This window comes from Synchiropus splendidus, chromosome 1, assembly GCF_027744825.2.
Source record: "Synchiropus splendidus isolate RoL2022-P1 chromosome 1, RoL_Sspl_1.0, whole genome shotgun sequence".
Lineage (NCBI taxonomy): Eukaryota > Metazoa > Chordata > Actinopteri > Syngnathiformes > Callionymidae > Synchiropus > Synchiropus splendidus.
In genome coordinates, this window is record NC_071334.1 from 43,022,527 (window position 1) to 43,035,673 (window position 13,147).

General features: G+C 40.9%; 2 protein-coding genes across 9 annotated transcripts in view; one reads left to right on the forward strand and one right to left on the reverse strand.

The window, feature by feature from the left end:
• The window catches only part of mapk10 (mitogen-activated protein kinase 10), a 29,463-nt gene extending 28,141 nt beyond the window's left edge, over positions 1 to 1,322 (reverse strand). For all 7 annotated transcript variants that reach the window (XM_053877075.1, XM_053876987.1, XM_053877244.1 and 4 more), the window contains exon 1: positions 1,111 to 1,322. In XM_053877075.1, coding sequence (XP_053733050.1) covers positions 1,111 to 1,113 — 3 coding nt within the window. In that variant the 5' untranslated portion in view covers positions 1,114 to 1,322. The remainder of the gene's footprint in view (positions 1 to 1,110) is intronic.
• Positions 1,323 to 6,309: 4,987 nt separating this feature from the next.
• Positions 6,310 to 13,147, forward strand: part of ptpn13 (protein tyrosine phosphatase non-receptor type 13) — a 39,888-nt gene continuing 33,050 nt past the window's right edge. For both annotated transcript variants that reach the window (XM_053877434.1, XM_053877445.1), the window contains exons 1-3: positions 6,310 to 6,641; positions 10,500 to 10,619; positions 12,830 to 12,996. In XM_053877434.1, the coding sequence (XP_053733409.1) occupies positions 10,505 to 10,619; positions 12,830 to 12,996 (282 nt within the window). In that variant the 5' untranslated portion in view covers positions 6,310 to 6,641; positions 10,500 to 10,504. The remainder of the gene's footprint in view (positions 6,642 to 10,499; positions 10,620 to 12,829; positions 12,997 to 13,147) is intronic.

Sequence of the window (13,147 nt, forward strand, 5' to 3'; positions counted from 1 at the left end):
TGAGCCAATGATGGCATCCTCCACGTGTGGTCACTCGTGTTCATTTCAGGTAAAACTGAAATCATTTTAGGCCCAACATGTCTTTTGACACAGAGAGAAAGATGCTAGCTATCCTAGCAGCCAAGCGGCTCCTTGGTTGGGAAACGACAAGAATCGTAGCATATTTAAAAAATATGATTGCTTCCAACCTTAAGCAGTTTCATATACTGTGAACGTCCTGTGAGAATCAAGGCATTGCTGAACTGGTTTGACCAACACAAGGGTGAAGAAGGTCGAGAGGATTCAGTTTCTAACAAGCAGCATTGCAAAGCGAAAGAACAGCGAAAAAAATGAGTGTCATATACATTCTCTGATCGACAGTATAGACAAAAATCATGAAGGAGGCTGTGTATTAAATATGGGACAGACATAGGAACTAATGCGAGACCTTCCATCTTGACTGGATAAATGGTCAATGGTCATCGAGCAAACCATAGAATATTGTTGAGCATGGGCATATCCATTACACGGCTGAGGTCTGGGCCTGTCTTTCAATATGAAGCATCTCTAGACCCGAGACCAATATGGTAGAAAAAGTGCTTCAAAAACACTTGAGATTACAGCTGCATTCACCCGTAAGATGAACACATCTCCACATTGTCTGTGACCTTGAAAGGAAAAGTATTTACCAACCTAAGAACTCCATTCAAACAAAGAAAAGCGCCACCAGCTGCACTGGCCAATGTGGACTGAATAGGGATCATTAGTTCGGTTAGACTGCGCTGGACAGGTGGAGAGCTGACCCCTGGTTCCTAGCACTGATGGAATAGCAGTGGTCTGCATAATGCACAAGGTGCAGCTGACATCTACAGGGGGAGGAGGGACCAACTCCTGCATGCAGGCCTCTACTGTACGGAGCATTTGCAGCACTCCCAATGTAATATGCATAGCGTGTTTCCCAGCACTCCACAGGAAAACAACCCCGCCAGCATTCATGACTACAGCGCCCGTGGTGGCCTCGTCAATCACGGGGCATGCGGGTGGGACGTCTCGCTTCGCTAGAACACAGATTCAACGAACCAGTGTAGGTGCGTTTACTTAGCAGAAGAGCAGATTCGGCCTTGCACTCACCATTCCGTGCCAGCTGATGACGATCCCAGTCCGGTGGCAGTCCTGTTTTTTTTTTTTGTTTTTTTCAAAACATCCTGACCGGGTACGAGGTGGCAATCATCGTCAAGATGGCGAGGCCGATGCTGAATCACTCTCCTCCAGCTCACCACCTCGCAACCATTGTGCTGCAAGATGCTGGCTGTACCATTGTAGCGAAGAGAGATGGCGAGAGAGGGGAGGGGGGAGGAAGGAGGTGCGGGGAGGTGTGTTGCCATGGCAACCGAGCAGGAGCGCGCGATGACGTCAGGGAGAGGGGATTGGAAGAGATGACCGAGAGCTTGTATCAATGAGTGGGTAGAAGTGTTGGAGCATCTCTGTGATCCAGCGTCTCTCAGGTGGCAGTTATGTGCTGTCCGTGATGACCTTCATGGGGGAATCATTTTTATCTTTTCTACATAAATAAATATGCAAGTAAGGCAAAACCTAGAGTCAATGTGGGAAAAAAAACCCATTGTGGCTTCATTGTATTTCTGCATATTAAATTGTATTAAAGACATGCAAACAATATATCGCTTTTATTTACATGTTTTTTTTTTTTGTTTAATTTAAGCAAGTAATTGAGATTCAAATAAAAAAAAAAAAAGATTTAGGGATTAACATACTCATAAACGCATTGAAAACTGCTCACGCCAGAGATACATTACGATTTGTGTGGTTCATTTGCATACCACACATCAAACCTGTAAGCTAATTTTCATGTGTAAATTGAACATTTTCTAGGCTTTTTAAGGTAGGTGCAAACACTGTATTTGTAATTGTGCACACTGTTGTGAACATGTCCAGAGCATTTTTCATTCTTGTTTAAATTTTTTTTTTCTTTTTTCCTCTTGGACTTCATGGATAGGGGTGGAGCATTTTGCACAGTGACTCTTGGTATATTGATGAATGATTGGCTGATCTGTAGTTTAAAATGTCAACTAAGATGACTACGTGCCCTGAATTGGGGTGCCAGTGTTTTATGATGCACTTTTCTTGTTAAACCGACTAAAATAGTGATCTTGTTTTGCATGCATTGTTTGAGTTACCATGTTTTCAGATGTGATATGCAGGGTCCAGCAGGGAAGGTTTACAAGGAAGAATCATCAGCTGGTGTTTGTCTGAAACTCGACTGTAAGGACAGAGTTGTTCTTATTTATCTTCAGCAATTGATTTTTTTTTCTCTCAATCATTTCGCTTCTGGATTTGAAGAGTCCATATGACAAACCGTCTGTACGCTGGAGATCAGAATTAGAGAACAATCTACAATTTACTAAATTTCAAGGTCACTGCATAATCATATTTGAAATTATCCAAGCCGGATTAAAAGAGCAATATTTTAAGTATATTTCAAGAGTTACGTATATCCTGAAAGCACAGTATAAAAAACTTAGATGACATATTAGAAAAAGAACACTGATGAAAATTAGAGAACACTTCATGATACCTCCTAGTTATTGGTGTTAATCTGGCACCTATTGGTAATTTCCCTGCTTACCTGACAACCCTTATTTAACTGGCAGCCAAACTTCCAGTTTCTCTGACTCTGCAAGATGGTGAGCCGTTCTAAAGTGACCGAAACCCTCCAGCTGAAGGCCAAAGGGATGACCCTGTCAGCCATAGCAGGACAGGTCGATCGTTCCAAATCTGTCACTTCAAGAATATTGCATCTTTACAACATCACAAACTCATTCAAGTCCCCCAAGAAGGCTGGTCGTCCACGAAAGACAAATGCAAGAGAGGACAGGATAATGTCAATGGGCGATCGTTTCAACGGTGCAGCTGGGATTGCTCGCCAGTTCAGCGCTGACCACAGTAAAAATCTGTCTCGTCATACAGTGCCTAAACGTTTAAGAGCATTTGGACTGAAAGCCCACTCTGCGGTGACCCAACCTCTCATTAGCAGAAAGAATCAAAAGGCTCGACTAACCTTTGCTGAGGAGCATGTTGTGTGGACAGAGGCGAACTGGTCCACTTCAGTGATGAAAGTAAGTTTAATTTGTTTGGGTCTGATGTGAAACATTATGTTCGGCAAAAAACTGGGGAAAGACTGAACCTTAAGTGTGTGAAGACGTCAGTGAAAGGTGGAGGAGGTGTGTGTCATGGTTTGGGGCATGTTTTCTGCAGCAGGAGTTGGGCCTCTCATACAGTTACATGGCCGAGTAAATGCAAATGTTTACAAGAACCTTCTTCAGCAACATATGGTTCCTTTCCTGCGTTCATCACCCAATCTGCCGGCAGTGTTGATGCAGGACAATGCTCCCTGTCACACAGCAAAACAGGTGAAACAGTTCCTTGAAACTGAAAACACTGAAATACTGAAATGGCCTGTCCAGAGTCCTGATGTGAACCCAATAGAGAACCTCTGGAAAATCCTTGGTGACAAAGTTATGGCCAAGAAACCCACGACAGTCACTGAACTGTGGAAAAGACTGGAAGAAGAGTGGACCAAAATCACACCAGAGCAGTGTGAGAGACTAGCGATGTCCTGTGGCCGCAGATGTGCTGAAGTCATTCAAAGCAAAGGTCTGTACACTTCCTATTGATTGCTGACTGTTGTAACCTTCAGAATTTTTTTTGTTATAATCTTTTTCCATGCTACGGTCGTTGTTAATTTTGATCATTGTGTTTTCTTCTAAAACAACATTTTTTGTTCAAATGCCTTGATTATTTTGTAAAAAACTGTTTTACTTGCATTTTGTACAGCTATGATAAAAAAATATTTTGACTGTTGAGGAGTGTAGATGACTTCATTCCAGAAAAAAAACTGTTCTTTATAAATTGTTCTCTAATTTTAATCTCCAATGTATGTCTAGGATGGGATTTGTCCCCCAATGACCTGTAACAAACTCTATATAAACATTTTAGATATTAATGCATAAAAAGCATTTATTTTAGCTGGAAATTGCTCAGATTTCATTCAGTTCTTATCTATTGATCTACGACAAATGGATGCCCCAGGGTCAGTCAAAAAATAACTTTTGTCCACTTGGCATCCCTGATGAAAATTAAATGACACGTGTAATGTTGACTAATTATTTGAATCTCTCATGTAAAATGAATCCTCCCCAGATTTGTGTTTTTGTTCTTCTTGTTGAACTGGTTAAACAGCAGCTAGTTTGGCAACTCTCCAAGTTGAACTTGTCATTAGTAAGGAGGCAGACACAGGTGACATTTAAAGCACTAGGAGCTGTGGCTCTTTGTCTCTGAATTGGGAAAACCGCCCAAAAATTAATGCTGAATTTGACAAGAAGAAGCCAGCTGAATGGAAGTTACATGGATTCCAAAGGGAAGTGCTTGCAGCAGCTTTTGCATACGCATTGCTTTCTGACAGTTCATTGGCCAACGTGGTGATTATTTTAAACTCTTGGCAGATGAAGACACCTATTTCAAAGGGGGTGAAAAAGGAGCAGCAGGAACTTTTTAATGCACTTCAGCTGGACCTGAACACCAGGCTCTGTAGTCAGTAGACCTCTTCTACCTATTAGCTGTTGAGGGGAGACAACCTTGCTCTTTCAAGTGCTAATCTCCTTCAGGGGGAATTTTAGCAATGCTGACGCAGACAGAGATAAAGGAGGAAATGACAAATTCCAAACCATTTTGTTACCCATATTGAGACTTCACTTTACTGTGTCTCACGCCAGGATTGGATCTCGCCCTCAGGTGATGTGCTCAGATTAGTGATGTCAGAAAGGGCAGACATTTTGATGATCACCTAAGACATGTTCAAGACTGTAGAGACGTGTCGATACATGCATGTCCAAGAAAAGAACACCGTCGAGGATTATTGGATTAAAACCAAAATGTCTGGTTTAAAACTTTCTATTAAAAAGGAATTTCTCATTCACTGCCTTTATTTCTTTTTCTATCTTATATAATTGTCACATTAAAGTGTTTTTCTAATGTTGTAAGATGGAGTGCCTTTTATCTAAATTTTACAAATGTCACTCATTTTCATTTTAAACCTATATCTGGTTCTCAATCCACTCCAAGCACATGGCAAAATTGTATTTTTTAAGAGTAAGAAAATTCGTTTTATTTTATTTTATTGTATTTATTTATTTTATCTTGTTCATTATTGTACAATGTCCCAAAGCCCTTTCTTAGTTGGTGGGATCCTGACTGACCATGGTAATAAAGATGATTCGGATTCTGATCCTGATTATGTTAACAAATTATTCGATTATTATTCATCCTGTATGGAGGAGAAAAAGAAGGGGACAATGATGACTAAAAACAAAAACTTAACTGAAAACAAAGAAAAGACGAAATAAATATATATAATAATATTAATAGCCAACAACAACAATAATTGGTGGATGTGTGATTTAAAGTACCCAAAAACGTTGAAGGGAAATAAAATATTTGGATTTACTTTCTTTTTATATTCCGTAAAACCATTGCATAATTGTCATTAGTCATTGTATTGTAATTCCTGAAAAGTCGGTGCTTTTTCAAAGCTGCAGCTATTTTATATTGTATTGACAAAATCCGTCTCTTTGAAATGGCTAGAAAGATTAACTGTAATCACTCCAGGCCATGTTTAGAGATAACAATCAAACCTTTTAGAGCCAACAGTCGCTGGTGGAAAGAGATAAGAAAAGTCAACACTATCAGCCGCGTGTGTATGTCATGTGATGTTCAGTATTGGCCACTGGGTGTCACAGGAGAGCGCCAGAACGAGGCGGCTCTGAGGATGAAAACGGGAAGGAAGTTCTCAGCAGTTATTGCTTCCTGCCTCTGATGACTGCCAGCCAGCTTTGATGGAGTGGGAAACTTGGAAGATGTTTAATCCTCATTTTATTGGTTGGAAGAAACTAGAAATATTTGCTGTTCTCGGGATAAAGATGGCATGTCAATTCGTAAACACAATTAGCGAATGACGTTAAAATATTACAGATACATGGATTGAAATATAATTATACCAAATATTTAAATATTAAGAACTAAGAAAAGATGAAACGCACGTGCATATTAGTGGCAAAACAAATACATCATCACCAAAATGAAACACTACAACAGATCTCGATGGGTCATCCAAATTTCATCTCCCGTTTCTTGGCATTTTACAAGCGGTTGTGCGTCACCATGGAAACGCTTCCACGACAGTCCCCAAGCAGGCAGCCAATGACCGGCCATGCTGCGGTGTCTAGTTACTCCCAGTCAGCCCACGCGAGCCGGGACTAAGGGAGGGGTTACACCGCTCCTCGGCTGCAACTTGGCTGGAAGTGAGTGAGCACCGCGCCGTGGCCAACAAACACCAATTCCAGTTTGTTTGCGAAGAACAGATTTGTTTATCCAGTCACTGTAGCAGCCCGGAGGACCATAGTCACCGTGTTGTGGATCTTTGTGGCCCGCCCGCTGGAAACCTGTTGCTCGGCTGCCTCGCCGCTCACTTACCCGAGATGTTGCTTTGTGGATGGGATGGCGTCTGGTCCCGTTCGTGTGCCTACTCATAGCTTCGCCGGAGCCCCAGCAGTTCCCCTCCCAGTGAAGTAGACTAACCACCTGAAACAGTAGGTTGTGTTTTTGTTATCTCCTCATTCTTTTACTTTCAGGTGATGTCAGCGAGAGTCACACTGTTGCCAACGGTGACCGGGAGTTAGCTACCTTAATGCTAATAAACTCAACATTTCCTCACCCAGTTTAGACTCAGTAAAATATGTTACTGGCGTCTGTGGTTGCTTCAGTACGTCTTACTCTAGTAATTACTTGGTCATGGTTGTACAGTTTCTTTAATAAACACACAAGAAGCAACAGCTGTAATACACATTTCCGGTCAAGGGGCCCCATATATCTATTTAGAGTCCTATAATGTCAGTACAGAATGAAGGTTTTATAGCGGGAGGGGGAACCTGTTACACCTCCCCCCTCATTACCAATGAAAAGTAGTAAAAGTGCGCTAAGGTCATGGGGTGGTCGAATATTTGTCTGCAAGACTTCAGTTTCAGTGATCGCGTTGCTGTTGTGATAGTTGTTTTCATCACATTGAAGATGAGTTGGAAGTAATTGTTGAAATGTCGTCTTTGCAGTTTCTGTTTGTCCTCAATCTTTTGCAGAATGTGGAAGAGCTTGTTTGCTCTGTGATTGGATCAAACGCTATTTTAATTATTGAGGGGAGTTACCTTTTTGAACACTGACTTCCTTTAAACACCTGTCAGTGTTCTCCAAACAACACATTTTGTTCTGTGCCAAACTGGAACACAAACCAAATCAGGCAGCTGATATGTAAATACCATGAGTGCTTCCAATAGTGTGTTGGACCAAATTATTTTTGGGAAAAAAACATCTGGGTTTAAAGGACAATCTGGTTCGGGTCTCCTGGGACGTGGCGTGTTTTGAATTTGAAGCTTGTACTTGCAGGCTACAGAATGATTCTGGGAAAGTGGAGTTCACTGAGAGTTTGTTTTTGAGTTTTCCTGGCATGGCTGACTTTAGGAAGATTTTCATCTTGACGTTTGTGCAGAGTATCTATTCTCAACAGGCTCTGTTCCAAATGCGTTTCCCAGCTGACACCACAATCCTGATGTTTTCAAGGCACGGTCACATTTTATTCTTGTAGCGCGATTCAGGAGTTTCAGTTCAAGACATGGGAGCAGTCATTTTCCTTTCTTTTGAATTTATTGAAATGGAATGGAATCAGCTGTTATGCTATTCTGTTCTCTTTTTTTGTGAGCTAGCCATTCAGTTGGCTTGTTTAGGGAATTCTTTTCAACTCCACCTGTGGGTTGTTGCTGTGTCTCAGACAGGAAGGTGGGAGGATAGAAAAGGCTTCACCTAAGCGCTGAGTAAAAAGCACTATCACATTTCCAGGATTATTTTCTTTACATTCCTTGTGACTTTGTAAAAAAGGCGCTAAATCTTTCCAAAAGGGACCAGCTAAGTTGTTTAGCTCCAACGTTCTGTTGTGTGGAGATTAATGGGGATACCTGGGAACGACTAAAAGTGAGGCATTGAAGTGGTGAAGGCTGTCTGGTCTCTCTATTTTGGGCCACTGCCTCCAAAAGCCCCCTTTCAATAATGAGCAGCACGGCGGTCCAATGAGAGACGGTCTGGCCTGCGCAGCAGTCTCAGTGTGGATAAAAACATTCCACTGTAGGTCTCTGCTGAAATAACAAGGGCCACAAAACAATCAGTCTTCACAGCACCCGCAGCACCCATTCTCATGGGTAATGAACAAGATGGGTAGAAACCCTCACTTCACGCCTCCCATTGACTAAAATCCTTAACCTGCATTCCTGCATAAACATGTCGGCCTCTGACATGCTTACTCATTAACTCTGTTCCCCAAACTAGGATCCACAGAAAGAAGGGTATTTCGCATGTTACTCACTGACATAAAGCCCTACTCTAATGAGGCTGATGACCCATTTTCTGCCAAGTTCACAGATTAGACATGGGCTTGAACTTTTCTCACAGTGAAAAACACCCAAAAGAATCATTGAGAATGTCAAGTAATATGAAATTATCTTTATTTATAATGAAAATAAACAGAATAATGGGGTAATGGATTTTTAAATCGTAATGCAAGTGCTGAAAAAGGGGATCAAAGCACAAGATGATGTTCCTACTGGAATTCTTAACTGTTGCTTTGATGAGTTCATTGGTTATTTTGGAACAGTTAATGTGTTTATATTTACCAATCTAATTCAGATACAGGGGCCTCACCCCTGATTTTGAGCCAGCATGCAGAATTACGCTATTTGGAATAGACCTCCACCAATGAGTCGACATAGTCTACCTCAATTAGTTGCTGACAAGTCATGATGTCATCTCTCTTTTCAGCGCATGCACACAATCTCACAATCCACTCACTAACAGGAGAAATGGGAACTCATTTGCACCTTTGCATCATTATTTATGTACTCCCCCAGTTACGGTCATTCTCTATACAGATCTACCAAAATGTGTCTGTGTTAATGGCACTGATGCTCAATATTTGCCACCACGATTGTTTTCCTTTTCATTCCCAACTCATCGTTTCTCATTAGTTATTTCTATGTGTAATCCTGGCTTTGTGGTTTTTGTCACTGATTCTTTAATTCTTTATTGTCATTTGATGGAAGGTTTCTACCATCGGGTCTTTTTGTATTGCTGTCTTGTATTGCTTCTCTTACCAGCTTCTTGGCTCCTGAGGAGTACCATCGCTTGGTTGGTCACGTGGAAAGTTATTTAATTGAAGAACCACTCACTTAGAGTGAAACATGCGAGACCACAAGTTGTCAGTGTATACAACATTATATGGACTACCTATTTACTTATTTTATTTCATTTTATTTTTTTTTAAAAAAGCTTGTTCTCTGGGTTTATAGGCCAAATTAGACTTTAAGGTTGACTTCAAAAGAAGCAGTGAAGGAAATCACTAACAGTAGGTTTTCAGCTTCAATGCAAGACCAGGCATTTTGACAGAAAAAAAGATCTTCATCGGATGTGACCCTGAGGGATACAATTTTTAGAGGTTTAGAGGTTTAAAACTCTAAATGCTGTTTTGCTAATATGGGGTTTCGGTAAGCTCAGGAGATGGAATTGGCTTAACTACCTGTTCATCACTCAGACAAAATGGCCTCTGTCAGTGCACATATAGTGAGGCCTTTTATATTTGTTCTTTGCTAGAACATCATCAGGGATATTCCTCGGTCTGTATCTTTGGTTGTAATTTGTACATTTAGTGAGTCAGCGGTGATCATTTTTTGTTTGTGTGGTGTGTTGCAAAAGTCTTCAGTAAGAGCACTAACATACTGTACTGTTTCTTACACATTTTGCTATTGTGAAACAGTCATGACTCAGCTTGTCTGACCTGCTTGAGAGCATGAGGAGAGAATTTTGTTCGACAAGCCTACAGTTCCGTTTGATTCCTTCCATGAGTCAAAGTGAAAGACTGCTCTTATGATTGATTTTTGCGATACATATTGACAAAGAGGCCATTTGTTTTAATAGCCAGCATTTAATTGAATGGATTTCTTTGTCAGTTTTTGTTAATGGGAAATCCCCAGTCATGAACTTGTCACCTCCACCGATACTGGTTGATATCTAGCTCATTCCTTTATGTCATTGAGCCTTCACTAAAAACATCATGGTCATGTCATACGTGCACAAATATCTGAAAAACTAGCTACTACACAGCAAATACATACCAGTCTGTGCGGAGCTTGCTCTGAAGCAATCTGTTATAGCTGAAGAAAGCCCTCTACAATTAAAATCAAGTCCAAATAATGTGTTTTGGACCATAGTTAGTAGTCTTTCTCGCTCTAAAAATGTGCTAGTTGTGTAACAAAATATTTTATTTCCTGTCAAAAGAGTCAATGACGAGACAGAAAAAAAAAAAAAAAATGTTCATGATCAAGCTCTTAACTCAAGTCCTTCTTTTTCTATAGGGACGATGCATGTGTCTCTGGCAGAAGCCCTGGAAGTCCGTGGGGGGCCACTCCAGGAGGATGAGGTCTGGGCAGTCCTCAGCCAGAGTGCAGAGAGCCTCCAAGAGCTTTTCCATAAAGGTATGAAAATGTGAAATGGAGTTCTCATTGTGGAAAAGAATTTTTGTATGTTGTTAATTTGAATTATCAATGCAACGGCTGACTGTGGAGATTAGCATGTTGTGTTATAATGACTTTTATGACTCATTTATCCCCAGAAATGTGGGCCATTGAAGACCGAGATAAGGCTGTCTGCTTTCCTTTTTTGTTTTTGCTGTCTTTGTTTTTCAAGGACGGTTTCAAAAGGTTGTTATGTGCTACATAAAAGTCATCTGTCATCTGTTTTTAAATTTTTTTTTGCTATATGCAGTTTTCTCTTTATCTCTCGCTGGTTCTCCTGACGATTTACAATAGTTTTGTTGGTTGAGGCGTCTTCTTGAAATACTGTTGATCCAAACACAATTACACCACATGAAAAAAGCTGGCTAAATAACTCCTGGGAGAAACTGCTATCTACAAACCTCAGCTCTTATCCAGATGCCTTGCGCTGAAGCATGCGGCCCAAATACTTCCTGCCAAATTTGGTCTGTCATCGAGAATTTCATGCCAAGGTTTTATCCATCTCCGTATCTATGACAAGATTATGAGAAAATGTGTTTCTTGATTGCCATTAGATGGCCTTGCCAAGGAGAAGGATGGGGGTTGAATTTACATCTTGAGTTCAAATTCACTAAATGTTTACTGCTTTGTTGCCTCAGCGACTGCCGTTACTTGACGGCCCAGAAAACCGAATTATGGCGTTTGTCTGGCAAAATTCAGACTTGTAAAATGAATGCAAACAGTTAAGTCCAACTACTGAAGAGAAATTCGATTGTTTGTTAGATGGACTACACAACCTGGATAACGGGGTTAATAGCTTGACTAAGCAAACATGTAGCTGAGTAACTCGACTATGACCGGACTGGATGACAGATGTGCGGCTGCGCAAGCTTCAGCTACACACAGGATGTAAACAAACTCCTTAACTAATCACCGTCTAAAGATGTCTATTAACATTTTATACAATTGAGAAATTGTGTGTGTCACCAGATGTGCAGTATATGTGATCCTCGGTTTTAGCCAATGTCAGCGTTGAACACATGACAAACCTGATATCTGCTATGCTTTGTAACTTGCGGTGACAGTGATCTACAGATGTGTGGTTTTATCTTCAACTTCGGTCACTCCGGTCGTTTTGATTGTTAGTTCTCACAAGAAGATAAGAAGAGGTGATTTGTTACCACCACATTAGCAACCATTTACCATGGTTGCAGTCACTAACAGACCTGTTGGAGGTCTGATGATTGATGACATTATTGTAACCTCTGCATCATACCGCTTGCAACGTAGCCCCCGTGGAACGCCATACCAGAAGTTGCTAAATCATATTTTTGGCCATCTGGTAGCAGCTCTCCTTTGTTCCTTCTTTCTGTGGCAAACACTTGCCACTCTATGCATCTCAAGACTATTACATATTCAGCTGTACTGAGCTGGTGAGTCTCCTTGTTTTCCTGCCTCTCCGACTGATAATTGAGGTGACTCCCTCTTCAGAAACATTAGTTCTCTTTACAGGAATGCCTCTCCTCACCTACTGGCTGTCCCCGTTTTATAAGACTTCAGCTCATGCAAAATTATGAATTAAATTAACTAAAATGTCACAGTATGGTTAGAGATGATTTGAACTCTTTGTGTTGCTGCCACAGATTCAGTTCCATGATTTATTTGATTACGTGGAAAGCTTCGTGCTAACTCACTCATAAACAGCTGTAAGATTAGTTTGCACTCAAGTGGTCACAGACCTATTAAACAGGAAGCTTTTATTTACACCGGAGATTTCAGCTTTAGAGAAGACATTCAGATCCCTTGATTCAAAGTTTCTCTGTGAGCTGCTCCAGAGAAAAGAATCTTGCAGAGCTGCTCAAACATTCCTTTGTATATTTTTAAAACGTCCCCTAACCATAGCACGGGCTGTGGCTTAGTAGGAAAAAGAGAATTACACCGTGCATTCATTCCTTTCTGTTTCTACGCCTCAACAGTTAGTTCCTTGCATGGCAAAGATAGCAACATGTGTTTTTGTTTACTTCAGTCGTCTAAAATTCCCATAAACACCAAACCCATGTCTGAAGAGAACGTCTGCAGTGGTTGGCTTTGTCTACAGTTCCTGCGCTTCGTACTGTTCTGATCAAGACATGGGTCTGATGCTTTCTGTTGATTTCAAAATCTGAGTGTTTAATTTCGGTTTTGTATTTCAGATCCTGCAGCAATGGGTTTCATCATCTCCCCTTGGTCCATTCTGCTCATGCCTTCTGGTAACATCTCCTTTACTGATGAGTATGTGACACAGCAGGACCTCAGGGCTTTTACCGCTCCAGAGGTTTTGGATGGTCTCACCTTGTCGTCAGTTTCAGACATCGAGAAGGTACATGTCATAATGCACTGTGTTTAAAGTCATTTGAATGATTACTCATAATTATTTAGTTTTGCTTTGAGGTTTAGTACATTAATACAGATGCAATATTTACTGTTGTTTTTTGAACTTTGGAGGTCCAGTTGATGTAGATTCCATTACA